The 26,789-nt window shown below is 47.1% G+C and overlaps 3 protein-coding genes and 3 long non-coding RNA genes across 8 annotated transcripts; 2 read left to right on the top strand and 4 right to left on the bottom strand.

Moving 5' to 3' along the window:
• Nucleotides 1–5,137: 5,137 nt before the first annotated feature.
• LOC127297240 (uncharacterized) lies at nt 5,138–6,367 on the bottom strand. The gene is made up of 2 exons (XM_051327536.2): nt 5,612–6,367; nt 5,138–5,501 (listed from the first exon to the last, which is right to left on the bottom strand). The coding sequence occupies exons 1-2, from the start codon at nt 6,050–6,052 to the stop codon at nt 5,412–5,414; spliced, it is 531 nt and encodes a 176-aa protein (XP_051183496.1). The 5' UTR covers nt 6,053–6,367; the 3' UTR covers nt 5,138–5,411.
• A 2,510-nt stretch (nt 6,368–8,877) lies between these two features.
• Nucleotides 8,878–11,089, bottom strand: LOC127297239 (uncharacterized). The gene is made up of 2 exons (XM_051327535.1): nt 10,890–11,089; nt 8,878–9,316 (listed from the first exon to the last, which is right to left on the bottom strand). The coding sequence occupies exons 1-2, from the start codon at nt 11,030–11,032 to the stop codon at nt 9,040–9,042; spliced, it is 420 nt and encodes a 139-aa protein (XP_051183495.1). The 5' UTR covers nt 11,033–11,089; the 3' UTR covers nt 8,878–9,039.
• A 313-nt stretch (nt 11,090–11,402) lies between these two features.
• LOC127297238 (DNA polymerase delta small subunit) lies at nt 11,403–16,126 on the bottom strand. Its single transcript, XM_051327534.1, has 14 exons — nt 15,958–16,126; nt 15,737–15,866; nt 14,049–14,155; nt 13,828–13,951; nt 13,589–13,693; nt 13,379–13,494; nt 13,216–13,299; nt 13,063–13,131; nt 12,898–12,969; nt 12,709–12,800; nt 12,504–12,631; nt 12,230–12,331; nt 12,099–12,166; nt 11,403–11,898 (listed from the first exon to the last, which is right to left on the bottom strand). Exons 1-14 carry the CDS (start codon nt 15,988–15,990, stop codon nt 11,839–11,841), a joined length of 1,290 nt encoding a protein of 429 aa, XP_051183494.1. The 5' UTR covers nt 15,991–16,126; the 3' UTR covers nt 11,403–11,838.
• Nucleotides 16,127–16,926: 800 nt separating this feature from the next.
• On the top strand, nt 16,927–18,368 carry LOC139830733 (uncharacterized). Its single transcript, XR_011744123.1, has 3 exons — nt 16,927–17,644; nt 17,756–18,108; nt 18,202–18,368. It is a non-coding gene; the product is annotated as an uncharacterized lncRNA (long non-coding RNA).
• A 440-nt stretch (nt 18,369–18,808) lies between these two features.
• Nucleotides 18,809–19,822, top strand: LOC127297236 (uncharacterized). The gene is made up of 3 exons (XR_007848992.2): nt 18,809–19,114; nt 19,203–19,358; nt 19,598–19,822. It is a non-coding gene; the product is annotated as an uncharacterized lncRNA (long non-coding RNA).
• A 9-nt stretch (nt 19,823–19,831) lies between these two features.
• LOC127297237 (uncharacterized) lies at nt 19,832–23,055 on the bottom strand. 3 transcript variants are annotated; one of them, XR_007848993.2, is made up of 3 exons: nt 22,692–23,055; nt 22,492–22,616; nt 19,832–20,293 (listed from the first exon to the last, which is right to left on the bottom strand). It is a non-coding gene; the product is annotated as an uncharacterized lncRNA (long non-coding RNA). The 3 variants fall into 3 exon arrangements; XR_007848994.2 differs by lacking the exon at nt 19,832–20,293 and adding an exon at nt 20,859–20,980; XR_007848995.2 differs by lacking the exon at nt 19,832–20,293 and adding an exon at nt 20,880–21,043.
• Between the last annotated feature and the right edge of the window lie 3,734 nt (nt 23,056–26,789).

Genomic DNA, 26,789 nt, shown 5'->3' with positions numbered 1-26,789 from the left:
TCAACAAGATGCTGGTGGACACCGGAGCGGCAGTCAACATTATGCCATACTCCATGCTACGTCGGTTGGGACGCTCTAGCTCGGATCTGATCAAGACCAACGTGACACTGAGCGATTTCAACGGCCAAGCGTCAGACGCACAAGGTGTTCTGAATGTGGATCTGACCGTAGGAAGGAAAACCATCCCTACGACGTTCTTTATCGTCGATAGCAAGAGCACCTATGCTGTCCTGCTAGGAAGAGATTGGATCCACGCCAACTGTTGCATTCCATCCACGATGCACCAATGCGTAATACAGTGGGATGGAGATGAAGTAGAGGTCGTCCATGCAGATGATTCAGCCGAGATTTCAACGGCTGGCATGAACGCTTGGAAAACAGCAGGCCAAGAGCCACTCTCAGGCATCAATCTGGACGACTGCGAGCGCATCGACGTGACAAAGGATGGGGTTAGGCTGGTCTTATTCACCGGCCTGACCGTGTAGCAAGAACAAACCGATGGGCAAACGTGGCGAGGCCGATCCTTGGGATCGGCCCCAAAGATCTATAGAGGAACATTGCAAAACCTTCATTGAGCGATTCGATCAACGTGGAGGCCGATTCCAGCAATCGGCCAAAATTATCCTCACCACACATTCTGCCTGTGTTCAACGTCGATCTAATGGGCAGCGGTTTTACGTTGGCTGATGAGAGTCAACATTAGTCCTAACGGAGGCGATGTTCAAATACAGTGCCTTGGCTAACCACAGAGCCGATATCCGCAGTTACCTGGCAGATTCGGCTCGGGGGGCACCTAATCATATGAACATGTGCGATACATGTGCAGTGAAATATTGGGGGCCGATAGAAAATCGGCCAGTAAAAAAAAAATCATGGTATACAGCCGATGCAAGGACATCGACTTTAGAGCTAAGAAACAAAGCCGATGCACAGCCATCGACTCTAGTACAATTACACAAGATCTACCAGCTGCGTGTTCAAGACGCGGATTTTCACCAAATCCAGTTCAGCTGTGAGGCCTTCTGCTTCCTCGAGGAAGTGAACAATGAGCCGATTTTGGTGCCTGAATCTTCTCTTCAAGGACTTCCAACCCTTTGCGCCAGTTCAGCAGTTCTGTCAGAAGCATCAGTTTTGGCATACAAGGCAGCCTCTTTCTCATTAAGCTGTTGGTGTTTCGTCTACAACATCGGCTTTCAGCGGAAGAAAGGTGATCAATGGGGGCAAGTTTGGCTGACTCTGCATGGTGGCTGTCTCAGATTACCTGAGTTCAAAGCCCTTTGTTTGATCTGTGCATCCTCACCGCTATTCTCGCCTTGACTGAGGCTCGGGGGGCAGCTGGCCTGGTAGATGCTCTATTTTTAGAAGCCGATTGGAGTGTCGTCGGCTGACCCTGCGTCGCAACCTTCTTCAAAAATGGTGAATTGTTGCAGAAAGGAGCCTGAGAGGGAAGCCGTCGTCATCTGCAGGGTTTGGACCGTCCTGTTGCTGCGAGAAAATGAAGGAGACTGGATTCTCAAAACAGCCGATGAACAGCCATCGGCTATAGGATTGCAAAGTATTATGGTCAGATATCAAATTACAGTCTGAATTTGAGAAATGCTTGACTGACGGTCTAATTGGTATTTGAGTCTGGCTTCATGGGCGTCTGAGGCAAAAAATCCGATACGTTGCTATCGGTCTTGGTGCGGCAAACGGAAGACTTGAAATTGGATTAATTGAGAGTCGAATTGGAAGAACAATTCTTATTGATTCAAAGGAGCGGCTTTACAAGAGAAAGCCGATGGCTCTCAAAAGGGGGATCCGATGCCTAGTGCACTGCTACTACTGGTCCTACACTAATTTGCCCCTGTTCTAGGGGTCATCGCTGTCTTCATCGTCGCCATTGTAGCTACCATCGGCGCTGCTTCCAGAGAGTTCCTCGTCGCTGCTGCCCCAGCCCTCGGCCGGAGCCTCTTCTTCCTCGTCATCATCATCATCCTCGCTGTCCGCCCAAGCACGGAAGCGCTTTGTCGGCGGATACCCAGCGGAAGAGGAGGAATCGTCCCCCTCCTTTTCCTTTTCTTCCTCATCATCATCATCGTCCTCGCTGTCCGCCCAAGCGCGGAATCGCTTTGCCGGCGGATACCCAGCGGAGGAGGAGGAATCATCCTCCTCCTTGTCCTCTTCTTCCTCTACTTCTTCTTCTTCCTCCTCCCCGTCGGAGGAGGTGGGTTTCGCCCCGGGGTGGAGGTCGTCTTCGCTTTCGCTCTTCAGCTCCCCTTCGATGAGGAACTTGAGGTCGTCTTCCCCATCGGTCAGAGGTAAGTCACCATCTGACCCGACGAGTGCTTCAGGTGGGCCGTCTGGCACATGATCAAAGTTCCACTCCTGCTCGCTTGAGGAGGAAGACTGGAGGGAGAGGCCTGAGGAGATGGAGGAAGAGGATGACATTGCGGCAGGGGAAGAGGGTTTTTTAGGTGCCGACAGCCGGAACAGAGCAAGGGGATGAAGTGGCGAACCATGCGGCGCAGTTAAATAAAGGAGATATAGTGGAGATTCAATGCCACAGCAGTTTCCGAGGAGGTGGTGCCCAAAAAAAAAAAACTGCCAGATCACGCGGAGAAGTTGAGAAGGCAGGGCATCATGATGAAGGATGCTGCGACGGTTCTGCTCTGCCACGACATGACCCGACGAAGAAAAAGCAGAGTGATTTTGGAATTATCAATTCCAAAACCAGGGGGGCATGTGTTATCACCAGAATTTGACTGAGCTAGAGGTGGGCCGCGATCAAGATGGGCTTGAAGAATATACATGGAAGAATATACGTGAATCGGCCTTATATGCAAAGAATGGGCTAGTTTGCCCTTGTATCTGTAATATAGTAGGATACGTGTCGGTTAGTTAGAGTTTGGCTCGTGCACGGTTGGGATTATTCCCACGTTAGAAAGTCTACGGACTATAAATATGTATCTAGGGTTTATGAAATAAACAACAATCACGTTCACCACAAACCAATCTAGGCGCATCGCCAACTCCCTTGTCTCGAGGGTTTCTTCCGGGTAAGCATCATGCTGCCTAGATCGCATCTTGCGATCTAGGCAGTACAAGTTTATTCGATGTTCATGCGTTGCTCGTACTGAAGCCTTTTTGATGGCGAGCAACGTAGTTATCTTAGATGTGTTAGGGTTAGCATTGTTCATCATATCATATGCTATCGTCGTGCAACCCTTAGACATCTAGCCGCCCTTACGCCTATCTTAGGTGTAAGGGCGGCACCCCGCTTGATCATTATTTAGTAGATCCGATCCATCATGATTGCTCCTTGTTCTTCAAGGATTAGTTTAATATCTGCATAGTTAGGCCTTACAAACGGATTGAAGGATCCAGTGGCGCGTAGGGTGTAGTTTGCTAGCCCTAGACAGGATGTTCCGGGGATCAACCTCGTGTTGGTTTTTAGGCCTTCCCTAGGGTCGGTTTACGAACACCGTGCGTGGCCGCGAGGATCAATCACGAGTAGGATGTTCCGATTATGTGGTGAAAACCCTAAATCGTAGTAGATCGTTTTAGCTTTATTTTGATCAAGCTGGACCACCATATATTCGTACACCTCGTGCGAATCATGGGTGCATTCCAAACCCCACATTATGCCTTCCCTCTAGCTCAGCACTATCATTTGGCTCATTCCAATTCAACTCAACCCTAACTTGTGCTACCACCTCCGCAAAGCTAGGGCTAACGTCAAACACCAAGTCAACCTCTTCCGGGTCTGGCTCTATGTTTCCCTTCAAGAAAGCATCCTTCTCCACATGATGAACATGAACAATTCTTTCCATCCCCCTAGCATAATGGGAACACATACACACATGTGTTCATTAGTTACCATAATCAACATAATCTACCCATACAAACTAGCACACTACCATTTCTCCTACCTCAACAACCCTAACATCCAACCAAATCCATCTCCACCCTCAAATCAACCAAATCCACATCTAGGCTTTCACATATAGATTGGACCAAATACACAAAATCAATGGATGAAAAGAGGGGGAACGGAGGAGATTACCTCAAGCAACGACTTGGGAACGATCTCCACGGACAGATCTGACGATTTGGTGGTGGATTTGGTGGGGGGGGGGGGAGAGGGAGGGAGAGAGAGAGCCGGCCGCCTCCTGTTCTTGGACCGAGCGAAGAAGAGAAAGGAAGAAGGGTCGGGCTGGGCTGGGCGCGCGCGGCCAAACTTAAGTGGATGTGTGGCGCCCTTGCCACGGGCGCCACACTTTCAAAGTGTGGCGCCGGCGAGAGCGGCGCCACTCGTGCTGCCACGTCGGATCGGGGTCACCAGCTCAGCGTCGACGGGCCACGTCGGATGGGTGTGTGGCGCCAGGGCCAGGGGCGCCACATGGGCATGTGTGGCGCCCGTGAGGGGGGCGCCACACAAAAGGGTTAGATCCGTAAAATAGTTTCGTCGGGGGGTCAGTCTGTGCTTTTCTTTCAGTTTTGGGTTATTTTTGTGTAAATCGCCTAAGCCTGCATGGACCCGTGCACGTCTCTGTCTAGACTTCAGAACTTTTGTGTGTTTCTACGCCTGCTCCTTCAGAGTTCAGAATTCAGATACAGTACATCATACTTGTACATCTCGTTCTGAAGGTGTGCACGTCAGAGAATAAGCGAAGCATGGAGCATGCCAGCACGCACATAGGAAGAATCAGATTCCACAACAAAGCATGTGCACGATACATCATGCAATCAGGTGAGCATATCACGTAGGATCGTATACTCGCAGTGCATGTTATTGTAGGTTCCTTTAGCACCAGTAGACGGTGGTGCTTGGTTTTCGTGTCCTTGCGAAAAGGTGATGTGGAAAAGAAGAAAACGTTGTGTACGCTCCAGGCCCATTCAGCAGGAGAACTACACTGTAGCCCAACATGCAAAGGCCATTCAGACTTGACAATAGCACTGTCAGTCTGTCAAAAAAGGTCTAAGGCCTAAACAGAGCAACTCTATTATAGGCCAACCTACGAAGTCGAAGGCAGTACCTGACAATTGAACTGTCAGCCTGTAAAAAAAAAAGCGGTGACACCACAGACTAGCCTGTAAACTACCCTCCCTGGCTCCTTTAGTTGTAACTCACACGTCAGGAACAGATTGCACACGCTGGAAGGAACAAAACTGTATTACAGTCGAAGAAGAAAAATCGCTAGTATGGAAAATTTTGCAAACTTGAATTTACAATGCAGTCGGTGAGGACGACGAACAAATGAGCGTAAGCAAACACACAGGAGCAACGGCAAGAAAGAAGCTGAACCGCCCGGAGAAACGTGGCTGGTTCGATTGGCTTCGTACTTGCGTGCCATTTTATTGCGCTAGATTCTAAAACGAATTCGATTCGCAGGAACTATTATCGGCCTTGAGCAGAAGAGGTCCATGGATCAGACCATGTCGCTGATGAGCTGCACGTGGCTGGTCCGGTGCCTCTCCACGAACATCTTGGACGCGCCCCGCACCGTCTTCCTCCACGTCTAATTAAGCAAGCACAGACAACACAACCAAATCCAGCGTTAGCCGATTCAACCAGAGAAGACAAGAGAGTATACAGAAGCTTGTTCAGCAGCTAGGTGTGTTAGCTTACCCGCTCCAGCGCGGCGAGGAAGAGGGCGATGCCAGCCTCGTCGAGCCGCCCAGCACCACCACCACCACCACCCCGACGCGCACCACCACCGCCGCCACCGCCCTTGCGCACGGCTGACGGCCCGGTGGTCGTGGGCAGCAGCAGCCCGGCCCTCCAGTCCGTGGACCCGCCGATGCTCCGGCGGCGCTTGGGCGCGGCGAGGTCCGTGCCCGCCGCGTCGGAGTCCCTGGCGGAGAGCCCGGACGCCACGCGGCGGGACGAGCGCTTGCGGCGCAGCGCGAGGCTGCGGCGCGGCGGCGTCAGACTATTCTTGGCGTCGTCATCCGGGTCGGCGAACTTGCGGAGCAGCTCGTCGGAGGAGGCCTTGGCCACGTGCTGCACCGAGACTGCGGCGGCGGCGCCGCCGCTGCTCTGCGACTGGCGCGCCGGCGTGGTCGCCATTGGATTGGCCGGATCGGGCGGGTCAGAGGAGGGGATGGAGTGATTGAATGGCACAGTAGCCGTTGGGGAGCAGCAGGAAGTGGGCGATCGAGTGGAGTGGGAGCGGGAGACCGGGAGGAGGAGGAGGGATTTAAGCGCGGGGAAGGCGAGGCCGAGGTGGAATATAGCCGTTGCGGAGCGCGGGTAGGTGGGATCCCATCGCCGCTGGCTGGCGCGGTCGTGGTCGGCACCTGGCCGCCTATCTGTCTCGCTCTCGCATGGGAGTGAGCGCTTTTGCCCGGATGTGATCGTGTGGTCGCCATGACGATGCTGGGAAAGAATTTACTGCGCCCGTGACCAAAACGGCAGGGAATCTAATCGATCTGTCATCACTCTCGCTCGCCCGTCCATGATTCAGGCCGTTGTAGCGGGCTATAGATCTGCTGGCGATAGCGATGACATACAGTTGTAAATGTGTACTGATGCACGGCGCTCATCACTTATGCATGGGAGTACTTGGTCGTGTACCGCAGATGCTCTCTCAAGCTGCTCCAACCGAGTAACTCTCTTTCCTGTGCGTCCGAGTAGTACAAACGCTGTGAGCAGTGGTGTTGGTTGGTTAGCCTACGTTTAGAGTGATAACTCTAGCAGCAGATCCCCTAAATCGTGACTTGTAAACTTTCAACTATACATCGTGGTAAACGTGAGCCGATCAGATTTCATATACCAAAACTCTAGCAGATCCTGTAAATCGTGGCATGTAAACTCTCAAGCATAGATCGCAGTAATAGATAGAAGCTTCTATAGGTACAAGTACCTAACAATAGACCAGAACAACCAACTAAGATATTTATTTGATTGTATGATTTATAAGCAAGATACACCACCAAACATACAAACATATATAAATACACCTTATAATTTTAGCAACATGAAAAAATAGTTCAAGGAAAATTTTATTGCAGCATAAATTGAAATTAGCACAAGAAAATTGCGTGTTATGTACTATCACAATTGTACGACAAAGAACTAATATCCGGATACAATGCTATGTGGTTAATTAAGTAATCTAAGTAATCTGAAATTGTAATCGATAGAATTATGGTATGATAACAATAAGTTCACTAGAAATATAAAAGTTATGTACAAAATGTTTTCGCTCCTACCGTTTCTTGCGCTGACGTTGTCTCCTAGCCGCGAGCCTCGTGGAGGAAGCATCGACCTTGGTTGAACCCGAAGCTCTTGGGGTCTAAAAGGGAGAACTTGACACGCCGTGGTGACTACGTGCTCCGGCGAGAGGCAGCGGGGAGGAGCCAACCACGGAGCAGCTGAAGTAGAGGAGCCGTCGGATGGACTGCATCATAGTTCGCTCCGGTCGCTCTTCCAGTCTTGAGGTATCGGATGCTCTTCTTGCTGCTCTTCCCTTCTGAGACATAGGATGTTCTTGTGCTTGTGGTCGGGAGCAAGAGAAAAAGGGAGAGCTGGAGGCAGGATGTTTGGCTATTTAAAAGAGGGAGGGGGGCAGGGAAAATTTTGATCACCCTTTTTCTTGTTTGATTTTTATTTTTAGTTTTATGTTCTCTGCCGCCGGCAATGTCGGTGGCTGGCGGAGGGTCGTCTGGCTCGTCGGTCTTGACCGCCAGTTGACAGGTGGAACACCACTAAACCATCACTTAATTGTACGACTCACGGACCGGACCGAACTAGACCAGCCTGAGTCCTAGTCGAGCCGTATTCTGGCGCCCGCCAGCCCGCTCTCGTCCTCGCCCACGCACACGCCCATCTCGCTTTCTTGGTCGTGTACCGCAGATGCTCGCTGACGCGGCTCCAAGCGAGTAATAGCACTCCCTTTCCTGTGCATCCGAGTACAAAGGTTCGGTTCCAACAGTGTTGTGCAGCGACAAGCTGACCCAACTTCTCCTCAGATTTGCGCCAGCTAGCATCCTCCATTTCTCGTGAAAATGCACAAACATAGTTTTTTTCTTCTGAAATTCCAGCATAAAATGGACTGGATCTCAAAAACAAATTCAAAAAAATGGCTTGTTTCCATGACAACATGGACCTGGGGCGCCGTGCTATCTAGCCTCGGGCGCCATGGCTGATAGCAATATGCCTTTGATAGAGCTAGTAACCCGATTGAGCGCCATGGCTGATAGCAATATGCCTTTGATAGAGCTAGTAACCCGATTGAGCATTTGAGTAACAGTTTATCAGTCACGGAGAGTCAGAGACTGAGCCTAGAAATCGTCAACGGAGTCTGAGAAATCCAGGTACATCACAACCCAAATTTTGAATACCTTGTGAAAATCGCATTACGAATTTCCAAGAAAAGTATGAAGGAAAAAAAATGCATGTAGCTTTAGGCCAGAAACTTACTCTTGTAAATTTTCATAGCAAGTTATGACAATTTGCAAACGGTGCAGGAATTACAAGATCACAAATGGTCCTAAGCTTCAAATTTATTTGAAGATGCTTGTATCCTTTCTCTACATGCATAATAATTTCTTGAAATTTAGAAACACGAATTTTCCTAGGTGTTTACAAGTGAGTTCTGATGTCCAGGCTCTGAAAAATGAAATGCCGACTAAGACAGAGCCCATGCATCTAGCCATGGCATCGCTTCTAATGGTGGCAGGCAGCTCAATAAAAATATGTCTATGCATGTACATGGTGGCAGCAAGAGCAGAAAAAAAAAGGCATGCAACAGAGAGTGTTTACCAAAAAAAAACTGCTTGTAAACACATCCATTCAGAAGAAGTGGGTATGGAACGGGAGTATTGCCTATCTCGAAATAATATCGCAAAACACAATTTGCCATATATATGGCTAGAAATAACAGCATGAAATGCAATGATCCATGGCTTTGACTGGAAATATGGAGTACAATTATTCAAGACATTCAGCTCGAAACAACAGCATAGGATATGCAATGATCCAGGACCGTCAACAGTAGTCGAGGAAAAACATATACAGTTCGAAAGATGAAGAGCTACCCTAAGATTAAACTTCTAAGATTTCGCAGCCCCAAAGAACAAACCAATGATCGAAGTGAAAATCGATCCGATCACCCAGAAGACCAGAAAGAACACGATGATACCAGCCAGAATGGTGAGGACGGGTGGGCCATCTGGGGGACTAGAGCTGTCGCCGGCGCTGCTCTGTTTTGGACTGCCAGTGCTAGGAGAATCTGTCTCTGATGCAAACAGACTCTTCTTAGGTCGCCTTCCCGGCAACCTTGTTGCGTTCTCAAACCACCCAGAATTTCTTGCCAAAGGGTCAGGATGCCTGCAGCGCGAAACAGTGAGAGTGATACTAATACTGATGGGTGTCCTTGCCAAATCGCTGAAGATGAGCGAGCAAGTTGCAAGTCCTATTATCATAGTCTCTCAACAAACGACCGCGTCAGTCACGGCTCAAATATTTGTAAATGGCATGCTGTCTGTCGCACAGGAAAAGGGACAACTGAAGCTTCAAGCAGACTTATTGATTCTTTCCTAATCAAGTTTTTTTCAGTGTAAAGAAGCATCAGAGCTCCCAATTTCATTTCTCAATGAAAACGGTTAAAACTCCTTCTAGATGATAGTTATTACACTTTCACAAGGCAGCAGATCCACACAGGGAAAATCTGAACTGGTGTATGAGATAGCCAACACAAGGATACTTATACTGACTAAAATTCGTTCCCCCAATCGACATCAATACATCACGAACCAAGCATGTTCAGATCACTGTACGCAGGTTATGTACTCTAAGAGCAGGTCTAACAGACCCCGTAAAAGGCCCAACCCCGTAAAATAACCGTCGATATACGGGGTAGGCCTCTACCCGGCCGTCTAGCAGACCCCGTAAAACAGGCCCCCGTGTCGATTTTTTACAGTTTCGGCTACGGGGTGGCTTTTGGCCCCTTACTTGTACGGGGCGGGAGGCCGAATACAGGGCCAAACCCTCACTCGTGGCGCGCTGAATTTTCAGAAATCGCAACTGCTTCCGCGACGGCTGTTGGCGCTCGTCGGTGCCTCCGGCGTGGCGGCGGCTCGGTTCGCCGGTGAATTCGCGCCGTGGGTGCCAGCGGCGGGTTGGTCGGCTTGAGGACCTGCAGGTGGGCGCGCAGGTGGGGTTGGGGAGGCGGACGAGGTGCAGCAGCGGCCAAGGCTGGCGCGGCCGTGGCGGGCGGCGGCCGGCCGGCCGGAGCGGGCGTGGCCAAGGCTGGCGCGGCCGTGGCGAGCGGCGGCCAAAGCTCACGCGCGGCCGTGGCCGGCGGGGCGGGCGGGGCGGGCGGGGCGGGCGGGGACTGGGACGGGCGGCCGTGGGCCGGCCGGCGGCCGGTGGGCAGGCCCGGCGGTGGGGTGCGGCCGGGGCAGGGGCTAGGCAGGGGCGGGCGGGAGGAGGAAGAAGAAGTGGAGGAAGGGGATTTTTTTAATTTGGCATATTTTCGGAATATTCCTTTTTACAGTTAGACATGCTCTACTAGCTCGGATGATTTTTCGGCCGGTGAAACTGAATACAGGCCCTCTACTCGCGTTTTAAGGCGTGAAAAAATACGGGGCCTGTTAGACATGCTCTAAGACTGCGGTACAGAATAGCAGGAAATCGGGCAAAAGGGAGAGCATATGCCATCGGTTCGTTCAGTCCATTTCTGCGCCATTGTGAATCTACAGATCACACCAACTATTGGAAAAACCTGGGTCTCTCAAGGCCGAGCGCTATGCGAGTTACGAAAGGGGAGCACAGCAGCACAAGAGCATAACTAATCAAGATGGAACTCGGTCCCCCTCAGCGACCAATGCCCACCAGAATGTTAAGGTAAGAACGGTGGGGTGAGGGAGAACCGGAGGGAGGGAGGGTATGCGGCACGCACCTGGACAGACGGGGAACGACGCGGGCGCCTCGGGGCGGGAGGACGGAGGCTGCGGAAGCCGCGGGCGAAAGCCGGCGAGGAGAGGGCCGAAGAGTGGGGACAATCGGGAGGGGCGTGGTGAGGTGGGGGGAGAGGGCGGCCATGGTGGAGAGGGGAGATGGAGTGAGAAATGCTGGTCCGCCAAGGTTTTGGATGGATCTTTGGTTTTGTCACTTTGCTGTGAACAGCCTGCAGCCACAGAACAGGAGTTTCAGATTAGGAGATGCTTTTTTTTTTTTGCTTGCTGCGGGCATTTTGATTATAGGAGATGTTTTTTTTTTGTTACAGGGATTCAGATTAGGAGATGCTAGCTTTTTACAAAATATAAAAATATGGAGATAGTAGCTTGTTAGCACTTAGAAACCAGACAATTTCATTTCATGATAAAAAAGATTCAGATAGCATGGCTTGTTTGATCGGAATTTTTTTGCTATGAGGTTACAAACGCTCAAATATAAAAAATGTAAGATGTGATTCTAATCCATTTCCAGCCACATGGTGAAGACTCGTTCCCCAAATCCCTGATAAGGAGATATATATGTACTCCGAGTACCAAGTTTCCAGACAAGCATGCTGCACAGCACTTTTTTGTTTTTTTTTGTTTCCAACAACTGATACATTCAAGATCTGGTAAATGGATCAGCTGATACAGCCTGGCGAAACGTTTGTTAGCTGCATTGGAGCGTAGGCGTCTAATTGGAGAAACGAAACCTAGGTCATGGCACATCTAACAAAGAAGAGATCTCAACAAAGAACTGATAAGCTACAGATACATCCTTCCCCGAGGGGACCTTTACATGAGTCACTGCAGATCACACAATAGTGTGTTCCCTCATCAAAGCTTAAACTTCAGGATTCTCAAGGAATCAAAGACCAGACAGCGTCCTCTTGAACTCCATAGAGGGCAAAGTCAGGAATCAAAGCTTGTTGAGAAACTCAAGGTGGTGCATTCCAAGTTCCTCAAATTGAGCTGTATTAACATACATATGTGTTTGTTAGCAAATACCATCGAAAAATGCATATAAAATTTTGATTTTTGCGTGCTATAAAAAGATAACAAAGAAATGGAACTTATGTTTTCATAGCTACCCTGAAGTTATATTGCGTAAAACTAACAAAGCAAAACCATTACTAGATTAAGAACATAAGAGTAGAGCTACCAGTACATACCATGACAGCGATTCCAGTATCACAAAATCTTGGAATGCTGATTAGCCTAACTTGCTGTTTTTCGGATCCTGCATAACAAGAATGTCAAGTTGGGCGCAAAAACAACAAACAAATTTTGCACGAAGTAGTACCTTGCAACAATCGAGATTCATATCTATCTTGATTCCCGACAAAGTAGACGTGGGGACAGCTTTCAACAAGGAAAGGGTCCTTGTCTGTGTATGGATAACATCCTGGACAAAACAGATATCTATGTAAGGATCTCATCTAGCATTAGAGAATGTAATTACCAAATGTCCACTAAATCATGAAATTCAGGTAAAATAAAATAAATGATAACACTAGGTCCTTTTTATACCCAGCGATATCATCATACCACTGTAGTTGAAATGCCTAACGAGTTACCTAGGCTGTTCGGTGCAGTTGGAGCAAGATGGCGCCATGTCAATGTCCTTTCCATGAATTCTAGCCTGTCTTTGCCATCCGAGTACTTGTAGAGGTCATCTATGTTCTGGCCAGATGTTCCAAGAAACCTACATACAGAGTTTCTTCAATAAAAATCTCCAAGTTGCTTTCGCTTGTATGAAGTTAAAGAAGCAGTGCCACTCACTTGACATTGTCAAGTTCAAATTCATGTGGATTCGGACATGATGAAAATGTATTATAGGTGGATGCTCCAGAGAAAAGGCATCTATGCAAAGGCTGCAATAAAGTAAGATATGAGTATGCATGCATAAAAAGTACACTTGGTTAGTACTAGTATACAAATCAACAGTTATTCATCTGCATCAATTCCCACCTGCTGAGGCAAAGAAAAGTTTGCTGGATCATTACAGCCCGGCATTATATCTACGGGTAATGACGACACAAGCTGCAGAGAAAATAAATTGCATCAAGATATACAACAGGGACTGGAGCTGTTGCACTGGTAAAAAATTGAGAGGATAAGGCAAAACAGTTAAACCTGAGTCAACATTATGTCCAGTTCTTTGATTGGCTCAGCTATCCTGGGTTGATCTTTTGCAGCTACTGTCTGAAAGATATAGGATGCATACTACTATCACAGCAAATATAAGCAAAGTACCCAAGAAAAAAAAACGTAAAACAATGCAATTACCTGGCCATTCAAGTATCTTGGTGCAATATGTACTGAATTTCCAGCCACCACAACACGAACTATTTTTGATGCTACCGTTTGCTCCTAATTAGTTGCAAGGGAGATCATCAAACTTATTGTGTCACTTATAATAATTCCCATTTTATAAAGATAAACGGCTTACATTCTCATCACCCAGATGCCCCGTGATATGGTCAATAAGAAGTTGGAACTGCAGAGGATTGAATGTGCTGCTCCCAACACTTAATCCCGAAACAAATACAACATATTTGTCCTCATCTGCAACAAAAATAAATTTGATTCCATTAACACAAACAGAAATTTATAGCAAAAAATGATCAGAAATGAGCAATGCAGGATACAAAAATATTACTTATGCTAGGCAAAACAGTTTGAGGAGGAAGGCCAGCCTCAAGAACATCTTCAACAAGGAAGTTGCCAGCACTTGTTTCCTTTCCATGGAGAGCTACTACAACTCCTGTTGATGATTGTGTGTTATTCCAAAAAAAAAAATGCCATGTTGGTCAAAAGAACAGAACAAATTCTACAACACTGCCCAAACAAGCATTTGATTTGCAGTGTGTTCAGTTTTGAAGTGACAGTCAAACTTACCAGTCACATAAGCAGCTGGAGGTATGGCTCCTGCAAGCGCAACTCTTCCACTTTCATCTTCCAGAATAAGATTGTCCTCCGGATGCATGAAGTTGTGTGGCTTAACAAGAGGGACCGCAGACCTCTGCAGCACAACAAATAATTCATGCATAATCCCTTAGTCTATTACAAGCGGACACCATATATGAAGATGTGCAAGCACCATACTAATGCTAGATTACCTCCTTGGAGTATTCATCAAGAATAGAAGGTTTCAGTTTCATGTGCTTGAACAAAGTTCCAACAAGCACGCAATCCTTTCCTTCTTCAAGCCCGAGCACCGTAGTGACTGCAGGACAAAAGGAAATGACTTGAAAACTATTTCTTAACTCACAGAAGATAGCACATCTTGTGTGATCCCCTACCATGAAGTAAATGTGACTACAGAACAACGACAAATCCTGTTGGAGATATGAATCGGTAAACCCCGTAACTAGATCCAACTCTACAATCTTGCAAAAGCAAGGAGGCGCACTATTAAGACCATGAAAGAATGCATGCTTCGTACTAACGTCGGTGAAGTCCTAAGCAACATCAATTCCGGTGCGGGATACTGATGCCACGGAGCATTACAAGTTTACAACCAAGTGAAATGTTTTTATTCGCTCCAACCTCACTTTTCCACCAATAAAGACATTTCGTATTACAAGTTTCAAAGCTTCATCAAAGCACACATCCTACATTATCTACACACACAAACCCCTCGAATAACAGCAAACCAAGCTCAAAGGAAGATCCTTCTACTTGTGAAGCTGCTCAGCCTAAACCGAGCTCAACAAAGGTCCTGAAATTCGACACTCAAAACTGCTCTGGGCAAAGTTTCTGGAACCACCAAAAAGGTGAACAGTTCATGGATCCAACTCTACAATCTTGTAAAGGCAAGGAGGCGCACTATTAAGACCATGAAAGAGCACATGCTTAGTACTAATGTCTGTGAAGGCCTAATATAAGCAACAGTAATTCAGGTGCAGTGTGCCAATGCCACAGAGCATTACAGCCAAGTGAAATGTTTTTCGCTCGAACCTCACTTTCCCAACAATAAAGACGTTTGGTACTTGCAGTTTCAAAGCTTCATGAAAGCACACAACCTACACTATGTATGCACCGAAACCCCTCAAAATAGCACCAAACCACACTCGTAAGACCTTCAATTTCCGAAGCTGCTCAGCCAAAACCAAGGTCAAAGGTCCTGAAATTCGCTCCCCAACCTCACTTTCCCATCTTCTCTCTCCCTTAATTCACAGAAGATAGTGCACCTTGTGTGATCCACTACCATGAACTAAAGGTAACTACAGAACAATGACAGAATCCTGTTGGAGATACGAATTGGTAAACCCTGTAACTGGGTCCAATTCGACGATTTTGCTAACAAGGAGGCGCACTATTAATGTCGGTGAAGCCGTAAGCAACGTTAATCCCGGCGGAGCGTACCAATGCCACAGAGCATTACAACCAAGTGAAATGGTCTTTATTCACTCCAACCTCACTTTCCAACCAACAAAGACACATTTGATGCTACCAGTTTCAAAGCTTCATCGAAGCGCACAACCTACATTATCTAGGCACCTGGACTCCTCGAATAACAGCAAACCAAGCTCAACAAAGGTCATGAAATTGGACACTCAAAACTGCACCGAACTAAAGTTTCTGGAACCACTAGACAATAAACAGTTCATGGAATCGAGAGCCACATATCAGCAGAGAAACCCTAAATCAGCAACCACGCTGGTATACCACATCAGCACCAAAACGAGGCAACACTTTGGGCACAATTTCAGGCCAAAATCGGCCTCTCCAGAAGACTAGCAGCCACGCACAACTCCTCGAAACATAAATGGGGGGAGGAGGGTGCGAGGAAATGTGGCATTACCGGGGACGTTGGGCTTGCGGGAGGGGACGAGGGCGTGGAGGAGGGTGCGCATGTGGTGGAGGCGCGTGAAGTAGATGTGGCTGTACTGCTGGCCCTGGTACCGCTCCCCTTGAATCATGTACCGCTCGTCCTGCCAAGCGCCATCGCTCGCCGAATCAGTCGGGGCCCAGCACGCGGGGGGCGGAGGGGGAGGGGGAAGGGGCGGCGGTTGTTACCCCTACCTGGGTGCCATAGTCGGCTTGCTTCCTCTCCATGGCGGCGGCGGCGGCGGCGGCGGTGGGCGGGGCGGCGGGAAGGTTTGGGGTGGGCCTGGGTGGGGGTTTGGAGCGGTCTTTGGGGCTTCTCTCTATTCTGTGTCTCCCGCCCGCGCCCAAATTTAGCAGCCCCAGGCGGGCGGGCGGGCGGGCGGGCGCTCCGTGGTTTGGTTTTGGAGCTGGCAACGGCAGTCGGCAGCGGCGTCGTAGGAGATCGATGGTGGCAGCGCAGCGCAGCGCAGCGGTGTGGCAAAGTGACGCTGGCGGCTGGCCTGGCTCTGGTTGTGATGGAATGGGAAGATCGAGCGCTTTGACGGCCCAGCCCGATAAGACCGACCTGACTCCATACACGGACCAGGTCGGTGCCTACACGTCCTGGTCGGGTATTGGGCCTGGCCCATTTAGCTTTTTTTCGTTTTCTTTTTCTCTTTTCTCTTTTCTCTTTTTATTTCTTTTTCTGTTTTCTATTTTGTTTTCTTTTTTTTCCCTGTTTAAATTGGAAACGTCTATACTCGAAAACTGTTCAAATTCGAAAAAAGTTTAAATTTAATAATTATTAAAATTCTAAAATTGTTCGAATTTAAAAATTGTTCAAATTCGAAAATTGTTTAAATATGAAAATTATTCAAATTCGAAAATTGTTCAAATTCGAAAATTGTTTAAATTCGAAACAATTCAATCTCTTCAGACTGGGGAACTGCATGGCCGGTGATTTGGTCTAGACTCTAGAGGAGTAAAACGATTGCCTAATTTTGATTCTCCACAAGTGTGACAGCATCTAAAGGTATAAACGATGCCCCTATAGGGGGCCTCACAGCGATCCTCACGCGTGGGCCGTCGGATCTCCTCATCTATGTATCTCGGCCGTTCATTCTCGGCAGGAAACAACCCTCATCCCACTAGCTAACCTCATGCAACGGGCGTGTCTTACCCGCCTCTAGCTGCACGTGGGTCGCACCTTTGGCCGGGTCCGCTCGTCAATCACTGTGGGTAGTCATTTGATTAGATCAGCTGAGAAAAAAATAGACCCAGGATGCTAACGTGAGACAAAACTGGCACCCGGCCAAACCCTATCCATCCGCCTTGGTCCTTCTCCTCCCCCTCGCGCATGTCCTCTTCCCAGCCGCCACACGCCTCTCCTCCTCCCGCCGCCATTGCTCCTCTCTCCCCCGGCATGCTTCCTCCCTGGACTCCACAGGTGGAGCGCGACGTGCGCCACCAAGGGCGCTTCCTCAGCGGAGTGGAGCGCCGACCTTCTGATCCTCAGGCCGGCGAGGCGGATGCTGCAGCGTCGTCGTCCTCAGCGGAGACGAGCTTGAGCCGCAGCCAAGCCGCACCAAAGGAAGGACAGCCGCTGCACCTTGGAAGAGGCCGATCCCATCAATTTTTCCTTCCCCCCATTGAATTTTCTTGCCACGGTTTTCCCTAAATTTTGAGGCTATTTTCTCTTGGTCAACCTGTGTAGGTGATTCGCTGCTGTTAGTGAGGAAGATGGGATGGGCCGGAGAGGTGGATGCTGCGGCGCCATCGTCCTCATCGGAGAGGAGCTCGAGCCGCCGCCAAGCTGCAGCGGAACAAGCCACAGGATGATGCAGTGTCCAAGTATCAAACGATGGCACTCAACAAGATGGAGCATTGGTTACCACTCAACAAGGTAGAAGATTTTGGTCTTCACTGTAAAGAGATAACTAGAATACTTGTCAATGTTTTATCTTGGGGAGATGTGTGGTTTAGTCCTATTCTAACTGTATTTTTGTCCATACAGTACCACTCTATGGATATAACTTATTTGAAGGCATTCCTGGACTCGTGGGGAGGAGCACGGGAGGTCGACGGCCGCCGCCATCCCCGGCTCCACAGTCCACACCGACCGTGCCATGGCTGGGCAGAACGGTTGGCCGCTGGCTGGAGAAGCGCCATCCATTAATGGCCGGCCGTGGGGAGGAGTACGGGAGGTCACTGGCCGCCACCATCCCCGGCTCCACAGCGACTGTGCCATGGCTGGGCAGAACGGTTGACCACCGACGGGAGAAGCGCCTACCATGGCTCGAACCGTCGTCATATGCCATCTCGTCGCCATGACGAGTGCACCAACAGGATGTGAATGGGATGATGCTGGTGTGAATGCAGGGCTCCATCTATTCCCCTTGCTTTTCATTGTCTTGATCTCTCCATCCTCTCCTAATTGCCTTTACTTCATCTCATGACTAGGCAGGAGGGGCAATATATAGAATCGTCATCACCACTCCATGAAGGAGGAAGAACGTGGGCTACAAACGGAGATGCAGCGTTGGGGTCTGGTTTACCTCTTTGCACAACACAAGTTTATGGTCTGGATGGTTCCTGATTGTTTTTTACCTCATGTATTTCCTACTTATGGTGCTGTGTAATAAGATTATAAGAATGTTCTATTTTGAGGGGTTTTGGTTGTTGCTTAGTTGCTTCATTGTCTTGCAGATGTGTGCATCTGGCAAGAAGTGGACAAAGCCACAGCAGCGGCTCACAAGGTAAGAGGATGGGGCAACGAGAGGCCGACGCTGCTAGTGCAACTAGGCTTGAGACATGCGACCATGGCCAGGGTGAGCTAGCCATTCCTTGTGCAGTGGTCTATGTAATTTTTTTTTACCTTACTCACTTCTCGGTGGAAGTTTCATTGGTTTGTGAAACAAGTATCGTGCATACTCAATTTTTCTATGACAGGCTTATATTCGGTGGAAAAATTATGATAGAGAAAAACGTACAGGTGATTTTTACTGGAAATAGTTTAAGAATACTTTCCAATGATAGTAGTTCTGTAGTTATAAAAATATTCCACGGCTTCTCTTGTGTAAGTTTATTTAAATGAAATGTGATTCTATATATCTATTACGTATTCTCAGAATATTCTAAGGTTTATATAGCAAATTAAAAGATTCATGAAAATAATTGAAATCTTTCTGAAGCTTTTGTCAGGACACTTTCCTCTCGACATCTCGACACTTTCCTATCACTAGTTCTACCATTTTGGTGTCACCTTGATTCTTAACTGCTTTTGTTCATCTTAGCTAACAGCGACAGGAATTCTGAAGCTTACAAATTAACCATGATAGTGTGGCTCGCGGTGCATTGAAAAATACATGTCTTGGTATGCTCTAATTTTCGAAATCGTGCTCCAGCATGCGGATTATGTTCCAGGCAATGTATCGTAATATATTCTCATGAAATTTTTGCAGGTTATCTTTGTCACTGATCTTACAATGAATGAATACAACTCTGCTACTAATATGACCGAGCAGTTTGCTACCTTAACATCATTATCTCAAAACTCAGTTCAAGTTTGAGACGATGCCCTTTTGGAGTTCTATAACAAGTGGCATAATGACTATTTGGTAAGTTGGTTGCTACTTGTAGAATTGTTGCTTTTCATAGAACAATCTTATTGTGCCACGGTGCTCTACAAGCTACCCGAGACTTTCCCGGAAATGTAGCCAATATTTAAACTTGATGTCTTACCCTAATTTTGACATGCGGAATCCCAACAACGTAAAAATACTTATAATTAAACGTATTTGGCCTTTAAATTTGATAGAATTTGAGGATCCAACTTGAAAATTTGCTTGCAATTCAGGTATACTCTTCAATTGGAGGATTCTGCGGGTCATTTGTCAGTTTCCATGCAAAAGATGGTTCTGGTTACAAGTTCTTGGGTGAGGTTGTCTTATAGATCAAGAAAATAAATCCTCGGGTTTGTTTCATATTGCTTGGTGAATAAAGGCCTTGCTTCCATTTATTGTTTCAGTCTGGTTACAAGTTCTTGGGTGAGGTTGTCTTACAGTTGCGCATCATTGTTAAATTTAGTTTTCTCCATGTTGGATTTATAATTAATGGCATTGCCAATCTATGTGGATGCTTACCACCTGCTGCTTTGCTTCACTATTTTGTACCTTTTGTGCGACAAGTTAGGCTTCTGCTTATTCACCGCAATTAGTTATTGTTTATTTCAACTTAGCATTCTTAGTTATCTATTTTGTTTGCAGCTACAAAGTTGAGGAATTATTAGACATTTGTAATGTTATATATGCTTTGATGGGTCACTATCTATATATGATGTGTGCTCTATTGTTTTATTTTTCTAATGAAGAAAATAATTTAAGAGAATTCTTATAAAACAGGAATATGTCTTATCATGTATCAATGGCAAAATAAAATTGAGAAGAAGATAACCATACATAATATCTTACCTTGTTGCAATAGAAGATCATAGATTCGACACGGTCAGTGAAAATTAGGAGGGCAAGTTCATGAATCTATAGATGCTTCTGATCTGTCAAATGAGGAATAAACTTATCAATATAAAGCCATCAAAATTAAGATAATTCAATTGCAAAAACAAATGAGGGGCTGCAGCAGCTGTGCAAAACGAAACCATTATTTATCTATTATACCATCTACAAATTTCAGCACACATAATATAGCAAGGCCCCCCAGTAATTCCTCGGATTAAAGCATATTTCCTTGAAGACAGAATAAAAGTAGTTTCTTTGAAACAAAAAAACAACACTGGGGTTGTGATTAAAGTGATGTCCTTTTATGAGAAACTAACACATTAATAACACTAATGGATACTGGCTGTAAGGAAAGTGCTGACAACTTGGAATCTCAGTGGGCTTTGATGGTAGATAATGTTTTTTTCTTAACAAAATGCTCACAACTTGAAATTCACATCAATGAAGTATTTGCTTAATGTGATTAAGAAGGAAGAGTATACAATACGTTTAAGGAACTGATCATGCATCATTTCCAGCGATCTCATAGCATCCCAGGATAAATTGTGAAGAACTATAAACGACCGCAACAAAGAGTAATATATTCAGAGATTCTTAGCTTGCCTGAACCAAATCACAATGGATATATCTAGCTTCGGACTCCTTCAAGTTCAACGAGCAGTTAAAGAACGCTCTTGACCCTTTTTAGGGAAGAACGCTCTTGCGTCTTTCACCTCTGGTCCTCTCTGCACGTCACCTTTTGCAATTTAGCAAGCCAATTATTTGATTTGAACTTCTTAGCTTCCTATCTGCAAGTAAATGATTTTTAGGTGTTGTCTCGGTGATGAAACTATATTTTAGTATTATTCTTAGTGCTTCTGATCCATCTGATATACCAAAATCATTTTTATTTTCGGCAAAGGTAGGAATCATTATTTTTTAAAGAGTTCTGGCTGCAGCTCGAGTTTGTTCTTGTGTTTCTTGGTGCAACAACTCTTCATATTGTGCATCTCCTGTCCTAATCTTCTGATTGTTTAATCGAAGGCATCAATTGAAATTTGACTCAACTAGAGATTGCTTGTCTTCTAGATGCCGATGCAGTTCATACATGCATTATATTTGTATGCATGTTGTTAGTTTCAGATGTTTTAGTTAGTCAATTTTAATCATCTCCAGACTGCGAGGTGCTTTTTCTATCAAATGTGTTTGTTTTTCATGCGAGTCCATCTGGATTTTGTAGAATTCCCATTTTTCTTAGAATGTAGTTCCTGCAAATTCCATCTTAAAATCTTAATATTGGGGGTGGCTCGCTGGTACAGAGAGAACTGAATTGTTTTCAGGCTATTAAATGTTGGCTTATTTTTGCCTTTGTCATCATTAGTTCAATTTCTGGTGATGCTTGGTTAGGCACATCCGAAATTTTTTGGGTGTGGTTGTTGGACTGCACATCTGTTTTGGTGATATCTTGGTTTAATCACTGCTGTAAAAATTTGCTGCCCACGAGTGTAATCTGGATGTTTGTTATTTATAACTTTTGATAGTGGAAGCAGATCACACGATAGATGCCTTTGATTTTATACCTCATGGTTGGACCTGGGTGTCTTTGCCAGGAAAATCATCAATCATTTAGGTGATTCCTTTAGGCATGGCCGTTGTTTGTCATTTAGGTGATTCCTTTAGGCATGGCCGTTGTTGGACTGCAGCTCTGTTTGGGTGATATTTTGGTTCAGGGAGTAAGATACAAGTATGAACAAGCAGCACCCCTTCAGTTTAAGCAGCCATATAATTTAGTTAGCTGGAATTCAGTTTAAGCAGTATCCAGTCTATTTACGCATGCATGTATTATTATTTTGCCAATATATACATGGTTGCTGCATCTTCTCTGTCTTCTGATGCGTATGAAAGCTTAGTTGATCTTGCCAATAATTTATCTTAACTTGACATATGAAAGCTTAGCTGCTCTTGCCAATAGTTTACCTTAACTTGACATATGAAAGCTTAGTTGATCTTGCCAATATATTCATGGTTACCTCTATCTGTTATTGGCAAACTGTGCTTAAATAGGTTAGGTACAATGGAATTTGGTATAATTATTTGAATTGTTACTGCTGCATTACACAATACTGCAACTTCTCTTTTACATTTAGTTGCTGCTGATTTAGTGTTTTTGTACTACAACTGAAAGAATATTTTGTATTATCTTGAAAAGATAAATGAGTACCTAATGAGCCAAATACAAGCTGAAGGGCTGACATACCTTAAGCTTGACACTGTCTGCTAGAGTTCCTAAACAGCATGATGTTTGCAGGAATTCCAAACGTCAACCAAGGCGCAGGTTTATGAAATGTCTAGAAGCTCAAGCCTGGTTTGCCAATGTTGCTCCTACGAAACATCAACCAAATCTCAGGTTTATAAAATGCTACAAGAGATACTAGCACACAGCTGGGAAATAGATACCTTCAGGCGCCAATAATCACGGGAGCACATCTAGGCGACAAGGTACATACATAAGAAAAATCACTATGTCACCAAAAGCGGCAGAAAGTTACTTTTTCTGCTGAAAGAATATAATATCCACTATCAGTATGCTTTGCCAAGGTCAGTCTAATATTGTCAAGAGTAACAAACAGAGAAGAGTAAATGACAAAAAACTACCACAATTGTGCCACATATGTCACGGAACTACCAAATGGGCTGGTTTTGTCACATGACTACCACTATTGGGGACGCAGAGCACTGATTTCATTATTTAGACCTCTTAAACAGTTTTCTAACTATTCAGGCCCACCTGTCAGGACCACGTGGCAGTTGAAAACCTAACCGCTAGTGTTATTTTGCAAATATAACCTGGTAATATATTTTGGTGTCACACGCGGATCCAATTTCCCCACAAAAAAAAAAAGAAATCCCATTAAAACGAGGGTCTCCTTCCTCTGCACGCCCCATACAATCGGAGCTAGGCCGCCGGTGCGCCGTCCACGCGCACCAGATCGATTACCTCTTGTGACGGAGGTAGACGAGCACGAGGGCGGCCGTGACGGCGGCGCCGGCGGCCGCGCCCGTCGCCACCCCCTGCCACGCGACCCCACCGTCCTACTTCGTGGTCGCGGCGTCCGGAGCGACCTCCCTCTCCTCGACGGCGGCGGAGGCCTTGAGGGCGTGGATCTCCTCCTGGAGCTGGCGCTTGGCCTGGCGGACGGCGCCGACCTCGGCCTCGAGCTCCCGGCGTTGGCGCTCGTCGTCCTCGCGGTCGGCCCTCTTGCGGTCGAGGAGGGCCTGGAGGGCGCGGCCTTGTCGACGGCGGCGGCTGCAGAGCGAGAGCGAGGGGATGGAGGGGTCCGGGAGGACCGTCTGCTCATCCTGTAGCGGATTGAGGCGACGGCGAGCTCGAAGGGGGTGCGCATCGACGGAATCGACGACGAAAAGCTTCGGTCACTGCGGAGAAGAAGGGGTCGGGGCGGTTGATTCCCGGCCTCACGGCTTGCGCGCGTCGGAGAGAACACACATAGCGGCGAGGCGGAGCTTCGGCGACGCTCATCTGGGCTCGGGAGGCTCAGAGAGGCATGGAGCTTCGGCGGCCAGACCTAGGGTTTCGGCGCGCGCGAGCACAGAGCCAGGGAGAGGAAGACGCGGTGCGCTAGGGCTCCTCGCGGTGGCGGAGGGGCTCTTATAGCTAGCAGTAGGCAGCGGAGCACAGCTTTGAGCGCAACGTCGGCGAACAGCGTCGGAGCAGCCGCCGAGCTGCTTCAATCTGACGGGGAAGAAGACGGGGAAGGAGACAAATGGATTTTTGCAAAAAGGCCCTCCAACTTTTGCAGGTGCCCTAACTATTGTGGCGTCCATCAGTTTTGTGCCACGTCGGACCTGATAGTAGGTCCCAGCTGCCAGAAACTGGGTTAGTACTCGCAAATTGGAAAATCAGTGCTCCGCGTCGCAGACATGCCCCAATAGTGGTAGTCATGTGACAAAACGAGCACATTTGGTAGTTCCGTGACATATGTGGCACAATTGTGGTAGTTTTTTGTCATTTACTCAACAGAGAAGGACTGAAGGTCCTGATTGACGACAATAGTTACCAAGCGAAGACCATGTGATAAAAAATTCATGTATTCGCCAAATCATGATTAACCAGTGGACATATTATAGGTTGCAATCCTATTTTCACTCTGCTTGGCTACAATACATTAGGAATTATGTTCTCTTGGTTTGTAAAGTTAGCTGGACAGTACTTCTCAACAAATTTTGCATATGTACTTAGCCTTGAAATATACAAATCCAATCAGCGTACACGTGAAATCTGAACTGAATGTATAAATCGACATATAACATTGATATTAACTAGAATAATAAACAAACATCCACTCAGACTAACGATTTGCAAGCAAGATAGGAGAAGAGAAAATTCAAATTTGCTTATCTTAGTCGATTTGATGCTCCAGTTTGCAGATCTTCAAAAATAGCCAGCAAATCTGAAATTGGGAGCTGCAGCTTGTCTTTGTGGCTACATTGGAACCAGCGGAAGGAGAGATACAGGTCCAGGAGAAGGGGATTTGGGGCAAGGAAGGTTGGAACCAATCGGAAGGAGAAATAGAGGTCAAGGAGATGGGGATTTTTTTTTTTGAGAGAAAGTCTTAACTTTATTTAGACATTAGAGTCATTACATAGACTTTCCTGGATACACACCGGGATGACACCACGGTAGACCTGGCTAACAGATTGCTCACAGGACCGAGCAAGAATGTGAGCTGGTACATTAAACTGACGCTTAACATGAGTAAAAGAACATACTAGAAAACTTGCAGCAATCTTCTTGATGTCAGCAACCACCGTGCCCACCTTGGATAGGTCCTTCGCTGTAGAATTAATCCTCTGGATCAGGGACAGACAGTCGGAAGCCATTATCACTTTGGAGTGACCTTCATCACGAGCAAGGCACAGGGCAAAGCGACACGCCACAGCTTCGGTGAGTTCAGGATTCATCATTCCTTCCAGGCGTTTGTTACAGGCGAACAAGCAGTCGCCCGCTTGGTCTCTCACGACCACCCCAATGCCCATTTGATGCGAGTTAGAGAAGAGAGCAGCATCAAAATTGATTAGTAGAAAACCAGCCGGCGGTGGACTCCATCGAAGAACTGAACCAGAGGAGTCACACCTAGCAGCCAGGTTTATCTTGGAAAGGTTCTGCACAATCATCTCAACATAGGCCTTAATCTTGTCAGCCACCCGGCGGCAGCACATCTCACTGTCATTATTTCGTGCATCATTTCTTGCCTCCCAAATGTGCCAAATGGACACAGCCAAAACTGTCCCCAGCAGGCTTGAGCCTCTATCAAGAAAATCGAAAATCCATTGCTTAGCATTCACCAATTGCTTCTTGCATAGGTCCATGGGGAAGAAGTTCTTGACAGCATTCCAAACACCTTGAGCAAAGGGACAGAACAGCAGGAGATGTTCCACCCTTTCGCTTCTACCACAGAAGATGCAGTCGTCTTGTGTAGGAATATGTCGTCGTTGAAGTTGAAAACCAGTAGGAAGGCAATCATGTGCAGCTCTCCATAGGACAATCTTCATCTTGCCCGGAGCCTTAATCGCCCAGAGTGCCTTCCAATGCTTCTCCTCAACACAAAGATCAGATGATAGACCCTTGCCGTTTACACTTTGAGCAGCGAAAAAAGTAGCAGACCTAGCCAAGTTATAGGCCGACTTCACAGAGTAGATCCCAAGCTTGGTATGGGGCCAGGTCGCAAAATCACTTCCGCCGAAATGGCTAATGGGAATCTGAAGGATCGCATCAGCTACCCTTGCATCCAGACATCCACGGACCATATCCACATCCCAGGACTTGTTGTCTTGGCTCAACAACGAACATACCTTCATATTAGCAGGTAATGGTGCCAGTGGTTTAAACATGCCCGCAGGGACACCTGGGATCCAGTTGTCCTCCACAATTCTGACCTGTTCACCATTGCCAATGCCCCACCGGACACCCTTAACAAGCAGCTCCCTACCAAAAAGGATGCTGCGCCATGTATACGAGGATGAGCGCGGTCGGGGGGCAGACCAAAAATCACAGTCCGGGAAATATCGTCCTTTGAGAACTCGGCCACAAAGAGAATCGGGCTCAGTTAGCAAGCGCCAGCACTGCCGCCCAAGCATCGCCTGGTTAAAGAGGACATTATCCCGAAAACCCATGCCACCAAGAGTTTTGGGTGCAGTCATCCAGTCCCAAGCCTTCCAGTGCATCTTCTTTCTGCCGTCCTCAAAGCCCCACCAACTGTCAGCCACACTGTTCTTCATCCTATCACAAATGGCGACCGGAATTTGGAAACAGCTCATCACATAGTTTGGGATAGCCTGTGCCACTGATTTGAGCAAAGTCTCTTTCCCAGCTCTAGAGAGTGGCCTAATCCACCCATTGATATACCTCCACATACGGTCGGGAAGGAATCTGAAGGATTGGGTAGCAGCTCTACTGATTTCTGTTGGCATTCCCAGGTAAGTGTCTTGCAGGATTTCTGTTTCAACACCCAGGATTCCTTTCACCTCCTGCCGCAC

The sequence above is a fragment of the Lolium perenne genome, chromosome 4 (assembly GCF_019359855.2).
Source record: "Lolium perenne isolate Kyuss_39 chromosome 4, Kyuss_2.0, whole genome shotgun sequence".
Taxonomy (NCBI): domain Eukaryota; kingdom Viridiplantae; phylum Streptophyta; class Magnoliopsida; order Poales; family Poaceae; genus Lolium; species Lolium perenne.
This window is presented reverse-complemented; position numbering and strand designations above follow the sequence as displayed.